The 14,062-nt window shown below is 40.1% G+C and overlaps 1 protein-coding gene across 4 annotated transcripts in view; it reads left to right on the forward strand.

Moving 5' to 3' along the window:
* Positions 1 to 2,510: 2,510 nt before the first annotated feature.
* The window catches only part of LOC148828013 (RNA-binding protein Nova-1), a 70,549-nt gene continuing 58,997 nt past the window's right edge, over positions 2,511 to 14,062 (forward strand). The window contains exons 1-2 of one of the 4 annotated variants that reach the window (XM_088925423.1): positions 2,511 to 3,062; positions 4,822 to 4,965. In XM_088925423.1, coding sequence (XP_088781549.1) covers positions 2,927 to 3,062; positions 4,822 to 4,965 — 280 coding nt within the window. In that variant the 5' untranslated portion in view covers positions 2,511 to 2,926. Of the gene's footprint in view, positions 3,063 to 3,900; positions 3,952 to 4,353; positions 4,486 to 4,821; positions 4,966 to 14,062 lie in introns of those variants that run through there. The other 3 variants (XM_088925424.1, XM_088925426.1, XM_088925425.1) reach the window with 3 other exon arrangements.

The raw sequence follows: 14,062 nt of genomic DNA on the forward strand, positions 1-14,062 counted from the left end.
ACCTCAGCCTCAAGCAAGCTTTCCATTATTCATTACTGCGATGCTCCATTATTGATGCACTTTTCCTTATGGGGTTTTGCTCTTCTCACTTTCATTTATGACGCCTTTCGCAATAGCAATTTCCCCAGAAGAAAAAGCGCCAGGGCGGAGCAGCAGCATAAGGCACAGCGTGCAAAAACTCGCCAAACTGGGGCACTACTGTACTGCGTACAGCGCTAGCAAAGTGGGTTTGGCTGTTGGATCACAATACCGACTTGTAATCTTTAAGAGCTGTCTGTCCTCGGATTACTCCTCAAATACAATCCCTAACTATAGCGATATAGATGGGCTTTATGACCCTTTTTTACATTTGACACACAGAAAACTTTGGGACTTCTGAATGGATAAAATTCGGAGCAAGATATGGGAGAAAATGAGTCAGTCAAGACTGACTATTCTATGCAATCACTGTGTGCACTAAGGGTTTTTTTTTTCTTCCGAACGATAGGGAGCACTGCGTCTAATAAACTTGTGTGTTGTAATATAGCCCTGCGGTAAGATACTGAATGGTCATGTCCCAGAAATATTTTTCTTTAAATAGTATAAAGAAAATTCGAGTGTATTCATGTTTAACTTTCATAGGATCCAATGAGAAAACATAATAAAAAGTGTAGAAGCAATATCAGTTTCACAATGATTAATAGCATACAAGTTAAGTGCTTTGTATCAGCAAAGTACAGATGCCCCTTTTTTACTTTGCCCTCAGATATTCCTTACATTTTAAAGAACAGAATTAAGCAGTCTGAATCATAAGTTCAATTTTGGGTAGTACTGTATATATATTAAAACCCGGGAAATTTCACCTGTAATGCATTGCTGAACACGTACTATAAATGTAACATATAATGAATAATCATCAAAGATACAAAATAAAGACATGATTCAGAGTACAGTATACTCTATACAAAGGAATGCTACCCAAGCACTTTTAAATACAAAATCCATCAAACCGTTTCAACAACTTGTTGCTGATATCCTTAAACATGATGTGTTGATTGCAAATAGCGATGCTCTGCAATACACTGGCGTCCGGTCCAAAGTGCATCCTGCTTTGCGCCTGTTGCTTTCCGGGATAGGCTCTGGCTCCCCTGCAACACTGAATTGAATGAAACAGTGAGAAAATGGATGGAATACGATGGATGGAGTAAGACCTCATCGGACATGTGGGTAGATTTAAGGACATGAATGGTGACTAAAAAACGAGTAGCTGATTTTATGCTGTCTCTAGTTTCTCAGATGCCTCTCTTTTGACATGGGCTGTGGACATTTTCCCATCAGTGTTTTACTACCTACTAAATTTCCACGTTTTATACATAATATCAACAAATAACTTCAGATTCAGCATATAACTAAATAGATACCAAAACAGTCTTTTGAAAATGCTGCAACAAAACATGAAAACAAAGTGGTTTTAATACCTACATTCAAACATTAAAAAGCATTCATTTTTAACCATTAGGACTTGGGGGTACAGTATATCATGTCAGAACGACTCTATAGCCACGTTAGTGAATAGCAGTCAGATGCTTCAGGAGCGGGAAATACAAATTAAAACTACAATCACATCACCGTGTCTCCTTCATAGTCTGTAGATGTTACTTTTAAAATTAAGATTACTGTTGTTGCGGTAGGCTGTACAGTATATGGCATTGATAGGTATTTTGTCGTTGTTACAGTTGTTAAAGTGTTAAATTGCAACTAAAAACGAACTGGTTTAACTTCACTTCACAGCTCACATATCAATGTCAGTGCATTTGTCTACATTTTTACACAATAGGGTTGCTCCTGTTAAATATCGAAGTAGCTACATACAGTACCACAAAGGCTGCAGAGTGTCCTAACAAAGACAGAGACCTGAGGACCTTAAGTGAAATATATATATATATTTAAATTATGTAGCATAAAATAACCTGCAGAAGTAGCCAGAACGTGAAAATAGCCAACCCCCGAGAAAATGATAATGCACTACAGATGATTGATAAGCGTGAAGTGGGGATTATAATGAAGCGGGGAAAAAAGGACAAAAAATGTAAATTAGCTGAACGGGTCGCTTCAGTGCGCCTGATGGCCTTTGTCACGTTGACACCTTTCGCTCGCAGCACCGCTACGTATTTGCATGATGCTGCAAAATAAAAGCAACCGGTAGAGACGGCAAAGAACGGGGGGCGTTCATGATGTCATTCCCAAATATTAACTCTTTCCCTCCCCCGCTCGCCTCTTCTGCTCCTCCGATTAGCTGAAGTGAGGGAGGCCCAATCACGGCCCCTTAATTCCTATTGGTTGCCCCGCACGCCCATCAGAGGGGGGAGGGGGGGGGGGCGTGGCCTCCCGCCTCCCGCCCCGCTGGTTGCCACCGTCTTGTTTTCGGAGGCGGCGTGCAAGCTGGGTTGAGCCGTGTTGCTGGGCTGGGTGACCTCTGACCCGCCCGGTGTGTGCGAGCGCAGGCAGCCCGCCGGAGCTGAGCCGGGAGAGTAATGCGCGAGCAGCCGCGGCGGCAGCAGCAGCCCCACAAGAAAGCGCCCGGAGCAGCTCCAGCCTCAGAGAGCGAGCGGCCACGCTTCGGGACCCCGATTTCCGCACGCACGGCACACGCTCCAACTATCCCATCCTCTCCTTACTTTCTCTGCCTCCCCCCCCCCTCCCTCTTCTTCTCTCCCCCCCCCCCCTCTCTATCCCCCCCCCACCCCAGTTTCTGACACATTCAGTTTTCCCCCAGCTCCATCCACCTACATGCCGGATTAAGAGCTGCTCTTGCACTATTATTTTGATATTCCACCCATTTAGAAAAGAAGCCAAATATTTTTAATAATAATAATAATACTAATAATAATAATACTAATAATTGTCGTTATTTTAAAACAAAACAAAACAAAAAAAGCTTGCAAACATGATGGCGGCAGCTCCTATCCAGCAGAACGGGACTCACACCGGGGTGCCCATAGACCTGGACCCGCCGGATTCCCGAAAAAGACCGCTGGAAGCGCCGCCAGAAGCCGGCAGTACCAAGAGGACGAACACCGGCGGTGGGTAGCTGCTGCGTTCATACCGATAGCTTGCGCCGAAATAACCCTAGGAGCGAAACTAATAACAATAGTCATTCTTCTTTTTTTTTTGTTGTTTTTCTTTAAAAAAAAAACAACCGAAACATGGCGACCCATGTTTTATGTACTTAAAAAATTATGCTTTTTTCTTTCCTTTGCACTTAAGAGAAGACAAAAAAAAAGAGGTTTGGAGAGGAGGGGGGTGGGTGTGTGTGTGTATGTGTGTGTGAATAAAACTGTAAGTTTTTGTTGTTAAACTGCAACGGGGCTTTCGTTTGCGCCGAAGAGAAAGTGAGATGGACCGGAAAAAAGTCCCCCAGAATTATTATTATTATTATTATTATGGTTGTTGTTGTTTTTTACCGTTTTCGTGCTGGCAGTTGTCAAAAACTGTGTGAAAGAGAGCCAACTTCGTGCGATCGCCGTGCTATTTGGCTTTAATCAACGCGCTGCCCAGCATGTGCCGTCCTATCTTCACTTTGTTTTAATCTTTGTTTTGTTTTTTTTTTTGTTGTTGTTGTTGTTGCAAAAACCCGACGAGTTATCAATAACGAGTTTGCATGACTGGCGCGCCGGTGATCAGATTTAAATATGCAGCCCTGCGACCTGTCTGCATCCATGCGCACGACTCAATGGGGGCATTTGCAGAAGGCTTGCACCTTGGACATCTCGCCTGGGCAGCTTGCTTAAATCGGTCCTTTCTTGTCGTGCAGAAGCGATCAGGATCATCCTGTTTCCAGAGAACATAAGGCTGTAGTTGACTGGCGCTTTTCTTTATTTCTTGCTCTGATCGCAGGCGGGTAGAACTTTTTATGGAACCGGTTCCTCCACCTGGCAGACCCACCTGCCCGTATTTGCATCATGCCGAATGGTACATAATAACCTTTTTTTTCGCCGGGGAAAGATCCTCTTAAGGATCCTGTAATTATAATGCGCTTTAAGGGGATCGCAGACAGCTTGAGGAGTGAAGTGAAACGCATTACTGCAGGATTTTTGACATTGCAGTTGAGCTATGCGATTGTATAGCCTTACCGATATCGGAGCGCAGGATAGCTTTTTTAATTATTTTTTTTTTAAAAAAGAAAGGCACTGAGTATTTTTGTTTTCCTTTCCAGATAATCGTTTTACACTTTAGGGTGCATTCTCGCGTGTTTGCTAACTTCTTTATTTGTGCGAGAAAACAGTAATTTCCTATAATGATCACCTTCAGGCTGGGCACTGATTTTAACGCTGTTCAGTTCCCCCCAGTTCTCGGTCGGATTTAGGCGTTGTTGGTGTCTGTGCCACAACATTGTATCAATTAGAAATCCATGATAAATCACAAGGACCTCATTTGTCATCTGCTTCCAATTTAAGAGTCCGAAGAAAATGCTTCATACGAAGGAAACTGGAATGCAGTATCTAAGTAAAGATGAAGCTTGTTTTTTTTTCCAGTTATTCTGTGTATTACATCAGGAGCCTCTTCACCACTTCCAACATGTTGTAGTAACAACGGGAAGCGTACGCATGTTGGGCGGGCAGGTTTTATGTTACACGACGTTTGCAAAAAAAGATGAAATTCCAAGTTTTCCATTGTTTCACAGCGGTTTCATACCTTTGTAATTGAACGTTCATTATTCATGCCATTTACCTCTTCTGTCAGTTTTGTTTCCATTACCCTCATCACCGTTTACGTTTCCTGTACATCATGTATTTTTTTTTAATTTTATGATTGATTGATTGATTTTTTGATGTTTTACAGAAGACGGCCAATTTTTCTTAAAAGTTCTAATACCTAGTTATGCTGCTGGATCTATAATTGGAAAAGGAGGACAGACAATTGTGCAGCTTCAGAAAGAGACCGGGGCGACCATCAAACTGTCAAAATCCAAAGATTTTTACCCAGGTAGGTGTTTTTGTTTTAGCAGATACAACATCCAGAGAATGTTTTCAGACATTCTTTTATTTTTTGGGGGGGATGATGATGTTTATCTGAATTGTCTCCACCCGATTATTTTCTGCGATTTTAAAGAATTGAAATCGAATCCATTTGGATAAGTTTGAAAAGGTGTTTATGTACAGTATTTCAATAAAGTGCGTGGTTCGGAACACAGATTCTTGTGATCAGTTTAAAGTGTCTTCGACTAGCCTGCACTTGTGGGCTGATATGTTGAATGTAAATATTTGCTCTGTCTGTCTGGTCCAGTGTTTGACAGGTAGGAATCTGGCTGATGGTGCCAAAGGCAGAAGGAATGTTTGATTGTCATGGTGATTACACAGGGGTCCTTACAGTGCAGTGACTTTATAAATGATGTGTTTATTTTCTGCTCCGAAACTGTTGCTCAATTTATTACCTTTATTGTTTCTCATTGTTTTAAAAATAAGAGCTTATAATAAATAAAATCCTATATATTTAGGATGCCTTTTTTTCTAGCCATCTAAGCACAGTCAGACCGTCAGCTGTCAATTTTAAGAGTTTTTAGAAAGATAAACCTTATCCGCATAGAGACATGATTGTTTTTTAAAAGGGATGTTATTGATCTAGTTAAACATCCGTATTGGTAAAGAAATGAATAGCACAGTTTTGCAGATGAGCATAGGGATGGTCTGGCAGAGAAGTGGTTAGCATGTGACCCTGATCCACACCTGGTAGTGATTATATATCTTTATATTCATCCGTAGGATGTCATTTTAAGCATGGAGCTGTGTGCTTTCTTGTAAATTGCATGAGACTATCAACGGTTCTGTACCTTTCAAATACCTTTTGCTATCAGCCTTACAAATGAATCTGGGACTACTCTGCAAGCACTCTCCCCTTTCCAGGCTGGTCTCACGTTTCTTATCGGAGCGACTGGCCTAAGGTTGAAGGGGCTGTGAAAGATAAATCCGTTGCTTGATGACAAAAGCGTTGTTAGTTTCTGTGTAGTGGAGTGGAGCCGCTTGCAGGGACTTGAATGGGTTCCATGGAATAGGCAGGACAGCTGGTGTGGCAGGGAAACATTTGGAATATTTCATTTTCATACCCTCTCTCTTGGCGTGGGGGGCGGGGTGGAATCACCGCTCAAGCAGGAAAAGTAGAAATTCTGATTCTTAACGATAATGGCACCAAGGAGGAGAAAAAACGAGGCTCTAGATTTGTTGTGCTGTGGGCTGTTCTCCTGCGGAACGGCGAATGTGACCGCGCCGAAAAGTTTACTGCTCTTTCGAAAATCCCCCAAAGCTCTCACAGCGCATGTTCCACATGCTGGCGTATAACTATGGCAGGAGCAGGCTATAAGGTCTCAAGCCTTAAACAGCAGGGAAAGTGTTTGAATGTGGGAGTAGTTTTGTAGGCTCGGCTGAAGATTTAATGCATTTCTCTACCTGCCATGGCGTGGACAGATGAGATAAATGGACCCTCCAGGGGCTGGCTGTTGCTTAGTGTTAGTGTTTGTGTTTGACCACGAGCCTGTGGAATTTTCTGAGGTCTTGGCATTCCCAGAGCCGGAGGCTCCTGGTCATCTTCCAGCCCTCTCACACTCGCGCTGCAAGCAGGATGGGAAATGTGCTCTTCCCACTCTGTCCCTGCAGGAGAAACTGTTGATCTCACGATCCTCATGGTTTGCGGTTTAGTTTTGCTTTCTGAATATGACGCTTTTTCCATTTTTTTTTCCCGCCAGTCACTCAAGAGAAAAAAACCATGCAAGATATCGTGGATGTTGAGCAGCCCTTTTCTTATGATTGTACTCAGCAGACATTATATACTCCATATATAAGCATACCCCCACTTTTAAAACTGTTGATCTTTTGAAAATCTGGCGCCCTTAAAATTAAATTAATTTAAGCTAAAACATATTATGTTTTCTATAAAATTCTTAATAGGCAATATTTTGACTTTAATAAAGTCTTCAGGGTTTTGCTGCTTGTTTTGGTGACCCATGGGGCACTATAAATGTGTCAAAAGCTAATGAAACGTGCTAAATATTGTGTAGCTTTTTAAATGTTTTCATAAGATATTTTGCTTTGTGATTACTCATTTTAATTTCTTATGAATTAAAATTGTTTAATTAAAACAACAGACTTTTAATTCGTTTTTTCAGTCTTGATTCAAATGAAATAATCTTTCAGTCATAATTTAAAAATTTTAAATCAAAAAGTACTGTTAATACAGACTTTGAATACCTGAATGTTTCAACAGACCAAAAAGCCCAGTACTAAAGAATAGCATTGTTTAGGCTGCATTCCCTGATACAGTCTAAATAATTAGTATAACCTTGAGATAATCTTGCTGATTCTGCTAGCTTACAACAGAAGGTGTTTTTGTCATGAGTGAATATTGTAATGATCAATTAAGTTAATAAAATATAACTTTTTGGTGACATTAGTTTTGTTTCTCCCAGATTGTACTCATTTATTAGTAAAAAAAATATCTTGTGTGGTCCTAAAATATTTCAGTGATTTTCATTCATGTGTTTTGACTGTAAAGTGGACAGAGACAGTATAAATGAACTCCTTATTGTTAATACTTCCTTGCTAGTATTTTTGGAAATGTTTAAGTAAAGGGCATCAGATTTCTTACTGTACAAATCGTTTTGTGCGTTTCCTTTTGGTCAACATGATGCTGAACCAGAAATATATTTTGCATGCTGTTCATAATGTCACAACCATTAGGGTACTGGCTGTTTTGATTTAGATAATATGCCTGCCATTATGTGGTTTTTCCCAATTTGTTATTTCACAGCAGTCCTGTTTGTGATTTGCATCTTAAAAAAAGTTTAAGGAGCACATTTAGTTTTCTTATGCATTTCATATTAAATTGCCTGACTATTTGTATTCAGGGAGTAGTAAAATTGTATTTATTCGCTCTCTTAAGTACTTAAGAATTGTTTTTGAGAAGTGGTTTTGTCTTGATGCAATTTATATGTGCTTTATTTTGTGGTTAACCAAGGTTTTTAATATGCCTTCTGCAAGATAATATGTTATCATTCATTACTTGATTCATTCAACTATTCATTAGTTGATGTTGTATTATTTTCTTTGCGATATCATGATTAACACATGTTTTGCTTGGTACATTGGACAGTGGGGTGTAAACTATTATTTAATTTGTTGAAATAAAAAAAAGTTTGTCGGGTGCCTGATTTTGGTGCCTGTCTAGTTTAGTCCTGTGAGAAAATCATCCTTAGTTTGAAGAAAGCATTCTGTAGTGAGAAGAGTTTTTTTAGTGAAGGCTGTCAGTTTTAACTCCTCATGCACTTGTTTAATTCTATTGATTAAACTTCAACCAGATGCATCAGGTCACAAGCAATTTGCAATTCGCAGAAGACTTAACAAACCGAATGCACGAGCGATACAACCTGGTTGTCCTTTTTTTTCTCTTAAGAGCCTTTGCTTTTAACTACAAGTGTATCAGAAATTTCAAAGGGGTGGATCAGGTTGTGTAGAGAGTGTGTGTGTCGGAGAGTTCTCTAGAAGGAGTTAGAGTTGTGATGAATAGCATGATTGAACTGGTTGCTAAGGTAACAGGCCCTGAAGATGATATCTTTTTGGTGCAGTGTACATGATTTCTGTGCTAAGAAGCAGCTAGAAGAGCCTGTTCCAGCTTCATTTTGTGTAATTGCGTATCTTTCTGAGTTGTCAAGAACGCGGGGTTGCTCCTGTGCTACTCGTCCGTGATTAATCTGCGAGCGATGGTCGAGAGGCAGATAACACTGATGGCAGCTGTTCCTCTGACGGTTTTCAATATGGCAGCTGCTATGTGCATGATCTATGCAAACATGAATTTCAGAGACATGGGTCTGAAGGGCACATAAGGAAGAGCTTTGAATGGAGGTGGTAAATATAGTAAAATTAGGCCTGGACTTAAGGGCTAATTGAGGTGGGGCTCTCTTTGTTCTCTGCGAGAGGACAGAGGGCATTTTTTTGGTCATTTTAGATTTTGGGGATAGTGGTATTCAGTAGACACCACTTTGTTTAAAAGTACTGATTTGCTTAGGCTTTCAGTGCAGTTCTTTTACAACAGCCAGCTGAAGTGGGAGACAGTGTCATCTCTTCTGTATCCTCTATAGTTGCAGAGAGAGCTTTTGTTTGCATTTTTTTCAGAATTTGCAATTCGATTCTTTTTTTTTCATTTGTGATTTCGTAATTAAGTTAAATCAGGATTCAGGTAACCACTTAACTCTTTGAAATTTGTGTGCAAAAGTTTAAAAAGTAAATTTTACTTTTTGTAGCATATCCCTTTCAGATGTGTATTTATACCAGATAACAGCTATTAATAAGAAAACATTTTTTACTAGTTAATGAATGCTATTGTCATAAAAGGTCACAGTATTATTATTATCAAGACCTTTTGATTAATATTGCCTATGAAATGTAATTTGTAGCACAGAAACATGTTTTTTACAGAAATCTTTAGGAAAAAAATAAAGGTTAATCATTTTATTATATAGAATGTATAATATAAAAATATAATTTTGTGGAATACATATTAAAAATGCTTTGGTACAGGAAATTCCAGTTTGTCTTTCTTCTCTGGCCAAACAAATTATTCTGCACACGTAGTACAAAGGATCTTATTCTGTGTAAGTGAATCACAGTTAGACGCAAAGAGATACTGTGGATTCAAGATTTTAACCATGAAATCCTTTTTAGTGAAGGGAACATCCACCTTCAGCTTGAGCTGAATTTAACTCCGGCTGTACCATCTCTGTCTCCTGGAGTTCTGGCATGCGTTAAAAGCCAGGATCTAGGTCTGAACAGTATTTCTAATGAAACACACATCTTGAGACCCACTTGCAGCCTGTAGACCATTGTAGACAATGGCTGCCACAATGACAGGAATGAATTCTCTAGTGGAAGGATAGCTGTACTGGTTCAATGAAAATAGGACACCTACTTGTACAGTACATTGTTAATATTGTAAGTGCAAAATATAAAAGCTCCATCAGTCTCTTAAGAAGACTTTATTTTACTTCACTACACCATCCTATAAAAATGTTCTGTTTCAGGGGGCAGTGTATACTGCAGTACTTTGCATGAAAACCGGTTTAAATGATAAATTTATTATATGTTGACAAGAATTTGCACTGGCAGTGGATTGGTATGCCATGCATGGCAAACTGCATCCCCAGATTCTTAGGGCTGTTAAAGAGACGGCAGACAGTGAGTTATGACCTGTCACAGATGGGAAGGGATATGATTCCAAGTTATGTGAGGGAATTGTATATAAACATGTTTTATTGGGCAGTTTCTCGGTAATCTCAAAGTCCCTGTCTCTGTTGTAATCAGCCCATTAGTTGCTTCCAATGGAGATATGACTCTTCAGTAAACGATACAACTTAGATGACACCAGCTCAGGCTTGCGATAACCTTTCACATTTGTTTATTTTTCTTTTTTTCCAATAATTGTCGCTTTTGTTGTTAGCAGCATCGCAAACGGGGTTTATGTTCCTTCATTCTAAAGAGCTGCGGCCTCCCTTGCGAAACAGATTGTTGGAATATATTTCTCTTTGGAACAAATGTAACTGTTACAGTACATTAGCAGTTGGAATGCATTAGGGACGTCAAAAAATTAAATAAATCAAAGAGAGGGAAAACAAACAAAAAAATTGGCTGGATCCACTTTTTTTTTTTCAGGAACAGCCTGGTAAAATGAAGGCGAATGTTATTCTGTGGCAGTGGTGAACAAGGGCAATGCCGTATAGTGACACAAAACCGTTTTTTTCGGTGATTTTTAGGGGCCAGTTCTGGCAGGGACCTGCCTGTGAATTTGGTTGTAATCTTTGTTGATGTTGACCTCCGTGTTTAGCCTCAGCTGCTTTCGCTGGAAGACCTCCAAGACATAAAAACTTGGCTTTTGTGAGTTCATCAGGCTTGGAGCTCTTCGAAATAGAACTCGCGGTCGAAGGCTGGGGCCTGCAGTTCCCCTTCTTCATGTCCATGTTTGGATGCAGCTCTTGCTTGAAGTAGAGCAACATCTGCAGCAGCCTGATTGACAAAGATCTCTCTGGGACTCATCATTGCCAGGCACAGCAGGTGCTGTAGCTCTTCAGGCCGCAGCTCGAAAGACATTGAAGTCAGATTGAAAAATTCATCAGGGGACTCGCGAGAGCGAGGCCCTGGCGAACGGAGCAGGAGAAATGTCAGATGTCCAGCGCTGAGGCTCTGCAGGTAATTGGGCTGGACTGGTGCGAACTGTGGCAGAGCGGGTCTCACGTTGCACTGCAGCTGCTGCTGAGCTTAATTAATCTGACCCTCCGTGGCTGCAGCCTCTCGTCACGGAGAGACACTGCGTGGGGACGTGGTCGGCTCGCTCTGCACACTGCGGTGCCGCCATTTTGAATGGTTCTTAGTTTGAATGTTTTCACTCTTGGTTTTTCATGAAGTGCAGCATATGGAGGAGAAGCAGTAGTTTTTCTCATTTCTCATTGTTGTATTAAGCTCATTTTCTTCTGAAGGGTCATGGTTTCATGAACATTTGGGGTCAAGGTTGTTCAGGCTGGTATTCTGTTTTGTTCCTCTCACTGACCTAAGACCTGGCCTGAGCCTAAGACATGGTTTGCCTGCCGGAGTCCCAACAGAGCGATCCTTCTGTGCCTTAAAATGAAATCTAGATTTTTACTGCCTTTTCACAGTACTGTCCGGACTGTTGCGCGTGTTTGGTTTTCCAGCGCAGGTGGGTTTCTGTTTGCCCAAATTCTCCATAGAAATATGGGGGGGGGGGGGCGGTGTGGGGTCGTTGGCGAGACCGTACCGCCGAACTGATGTGAGAAACCATTTGTTGGTTTAATAGCACTTGTGTTGAAATGCAGTTAGACTACTTTTCTTCCCAACAGGCACTGTGTAGGCCAAGGCTTCACTGCAGAAGCGGCACGGTAGTGCAGTGCTGGGGTTGTGCGACTGATGCAGAACAAGCGAGGCTGCATAATGACATCATTCAAGCGCTGGGAGCCCGAGTCTGGAATCCAGATCAGTGGATCTCGAGCAAGGGCTCTCTATGCAGCCCTTTCAGAACCCCTTAATTCATCTTCTGATTTGTTCCCTGTTCCCGATTGATTTCTTTCTTCCGATTGATTGCGTGCTTACAGTGATAGTGTCTACTGAACACTTGCAAAACACAGCGTGCAGCATTTTGTTTTGTTTTAGATTTTGAAAGCTTTACTGAGAACAATTTCCAGGTGCTTGAAGCTGATGTTCACGGTGTAAATAACCCCGATCACAATTGTTTAAGTCATTTTAATTACGCTGTTATTTTTTTATTCATCTAAAGCCATCAGTCTGGCACATTCTGTGTAGTTAGACAAGTGGTGGGTTTTTAACACTGCTGAACTACATAGAGTATAATGTTTTCCCTAAAGACTTAGATCTGTGAAAATGGTTCCTGGACTATTATCTCTACTGTCTTATCAGATAAATAGTAGGCTATGTCTTCAGTAGAGAGTTTATTTTAGCACCATTTAAACATTTTTTTCTTCTTTTCCTTCTGATGCATTTCAGATATCCAGACTCTTCCGCCTTGGTGTTCTGCATTACATTATTTAGAGATGAGCAAGCTTTGTGGTTTATGAGGGTACTTGAGAGATGCTTTCTTTAGGATTTCATCACATGAAATGCAAGGATTAAGATGATAAACATGAATGGCATTTTATTCAGAAGAGAGATGAAGATGATGCTACTGTAACATTCTTTCTTCTCCTGCCCAGTTCTACACAGGAGGAATTAAAGAAAGCAAACTCACTTTATTTAACAGCTCAAGTTAAGAAGTTACTCATCTGTGCAGGCTCCTGAAAAAATGCAATATTTAAATAGAATTGTTGATTTTTATGTGGAATGTTGAAATTTCGTCAGCTTGGGAGTCAAAGGCAGGTTTGTTTTTAAGGTGCACAAGTCGCTTATCTAAAAACTAGCTTGTGCAGTGGAAATGTAATTTCTGAAGTTGCTGAGTTGCTTCTTGTTAATTTTCTGCTTCATGTCTTTTTGCTTTGTTAAGATCCACAATTAGACAAAATTTTATGTTATTATCAGCTTTTATGTTCCCTGCACACACATATACAGCAGGTTTGTTGTATTTTTATCCTTGCAGAAGGATCTATTTAGCATCCCTGTCTGTGACACTCTGCTTTATTGGATACGGCACTTAGCTTGAATGGACACGTTGTGTCTTTGTTTATGCTCTATCATCCTGTTGTAAGAGAAATGAGGAATTCTGACAATTTTCTGTGATTGTTTTTCAAATGTGAGAGCACAAACAGCGATAATGAGCAGAAAAGCCATCTGCTGCATGCTGTGTGTGTACATAAGTGCACTTGCAAGTTAATTGTAGTTTGTTAGGGCAGTGACAGAAGGATAAAGGTTTAAAGAATCCTTCTCTCTTTTAAACAGTGGATTTATTTTTGTTTGTAACAATTATTTAATTGTATAATAGTATAAAATGCATTCTTTATATGAAGGTATTCTTCAGCCAATGCAAAATTGTGTTCAAAATTGAGAAAATTTTGATCCGCAGTATTTTTTTAACAATTCAAAACGCATTTGATCACTGGAAAAATGATTGAGTGTATAATATATTACGCTGTTACACAGTGTATACCGTAATTATCTGCAAACAGCAAGAAAAAAACTGTTCTTTGTAGAAAGAAATATTTTGGTTATGGCTTAGATCTGCAAGGTCATTTTGTGCCAGCAAGAGGAAGCTGATCTTAAAACCGTCATTATTTGGTTCAGATAGTAATTGAAGTTTATCATTTGCAAAATCCGTAGAGTCATCACGGTGTGAGATGTCATAAAAAATAATTTGCATCATGTTTGATTTCCACTTTTTTTTCTTTTAGTATAGGATGGCTTACAAATGAGATTATCTGTTTTATAGTATCTAAACATGATTTAGAGGCAAAATGATGCAGAAAGCACCCGATGTACGGTAAAAGTAGATGGGGTGAGTGACTGCATTTTGTCCCCCTGAAAAAGAATATCCGTGACTTGGCAACAGTAAAAGCAAGATGTTACTTTTAAATGGGTAAGATAAT

The sequence above is a fragment of the Atractosteus spatula genome, chromosome 9 (assembly GCF_055471065.1).
Source record: "Atractosteus spatula isolate fAtrSpa1 chromosome 9, fAtrSpa1.hap1, whole genome shotgun sequence".
Lineage (NCBI taxonomy): Eukaryota > Metazoa > Chordata > Actinopteri > Semionotiformes > Lepisosteidae > Atractosteus > Atractosteus spatula.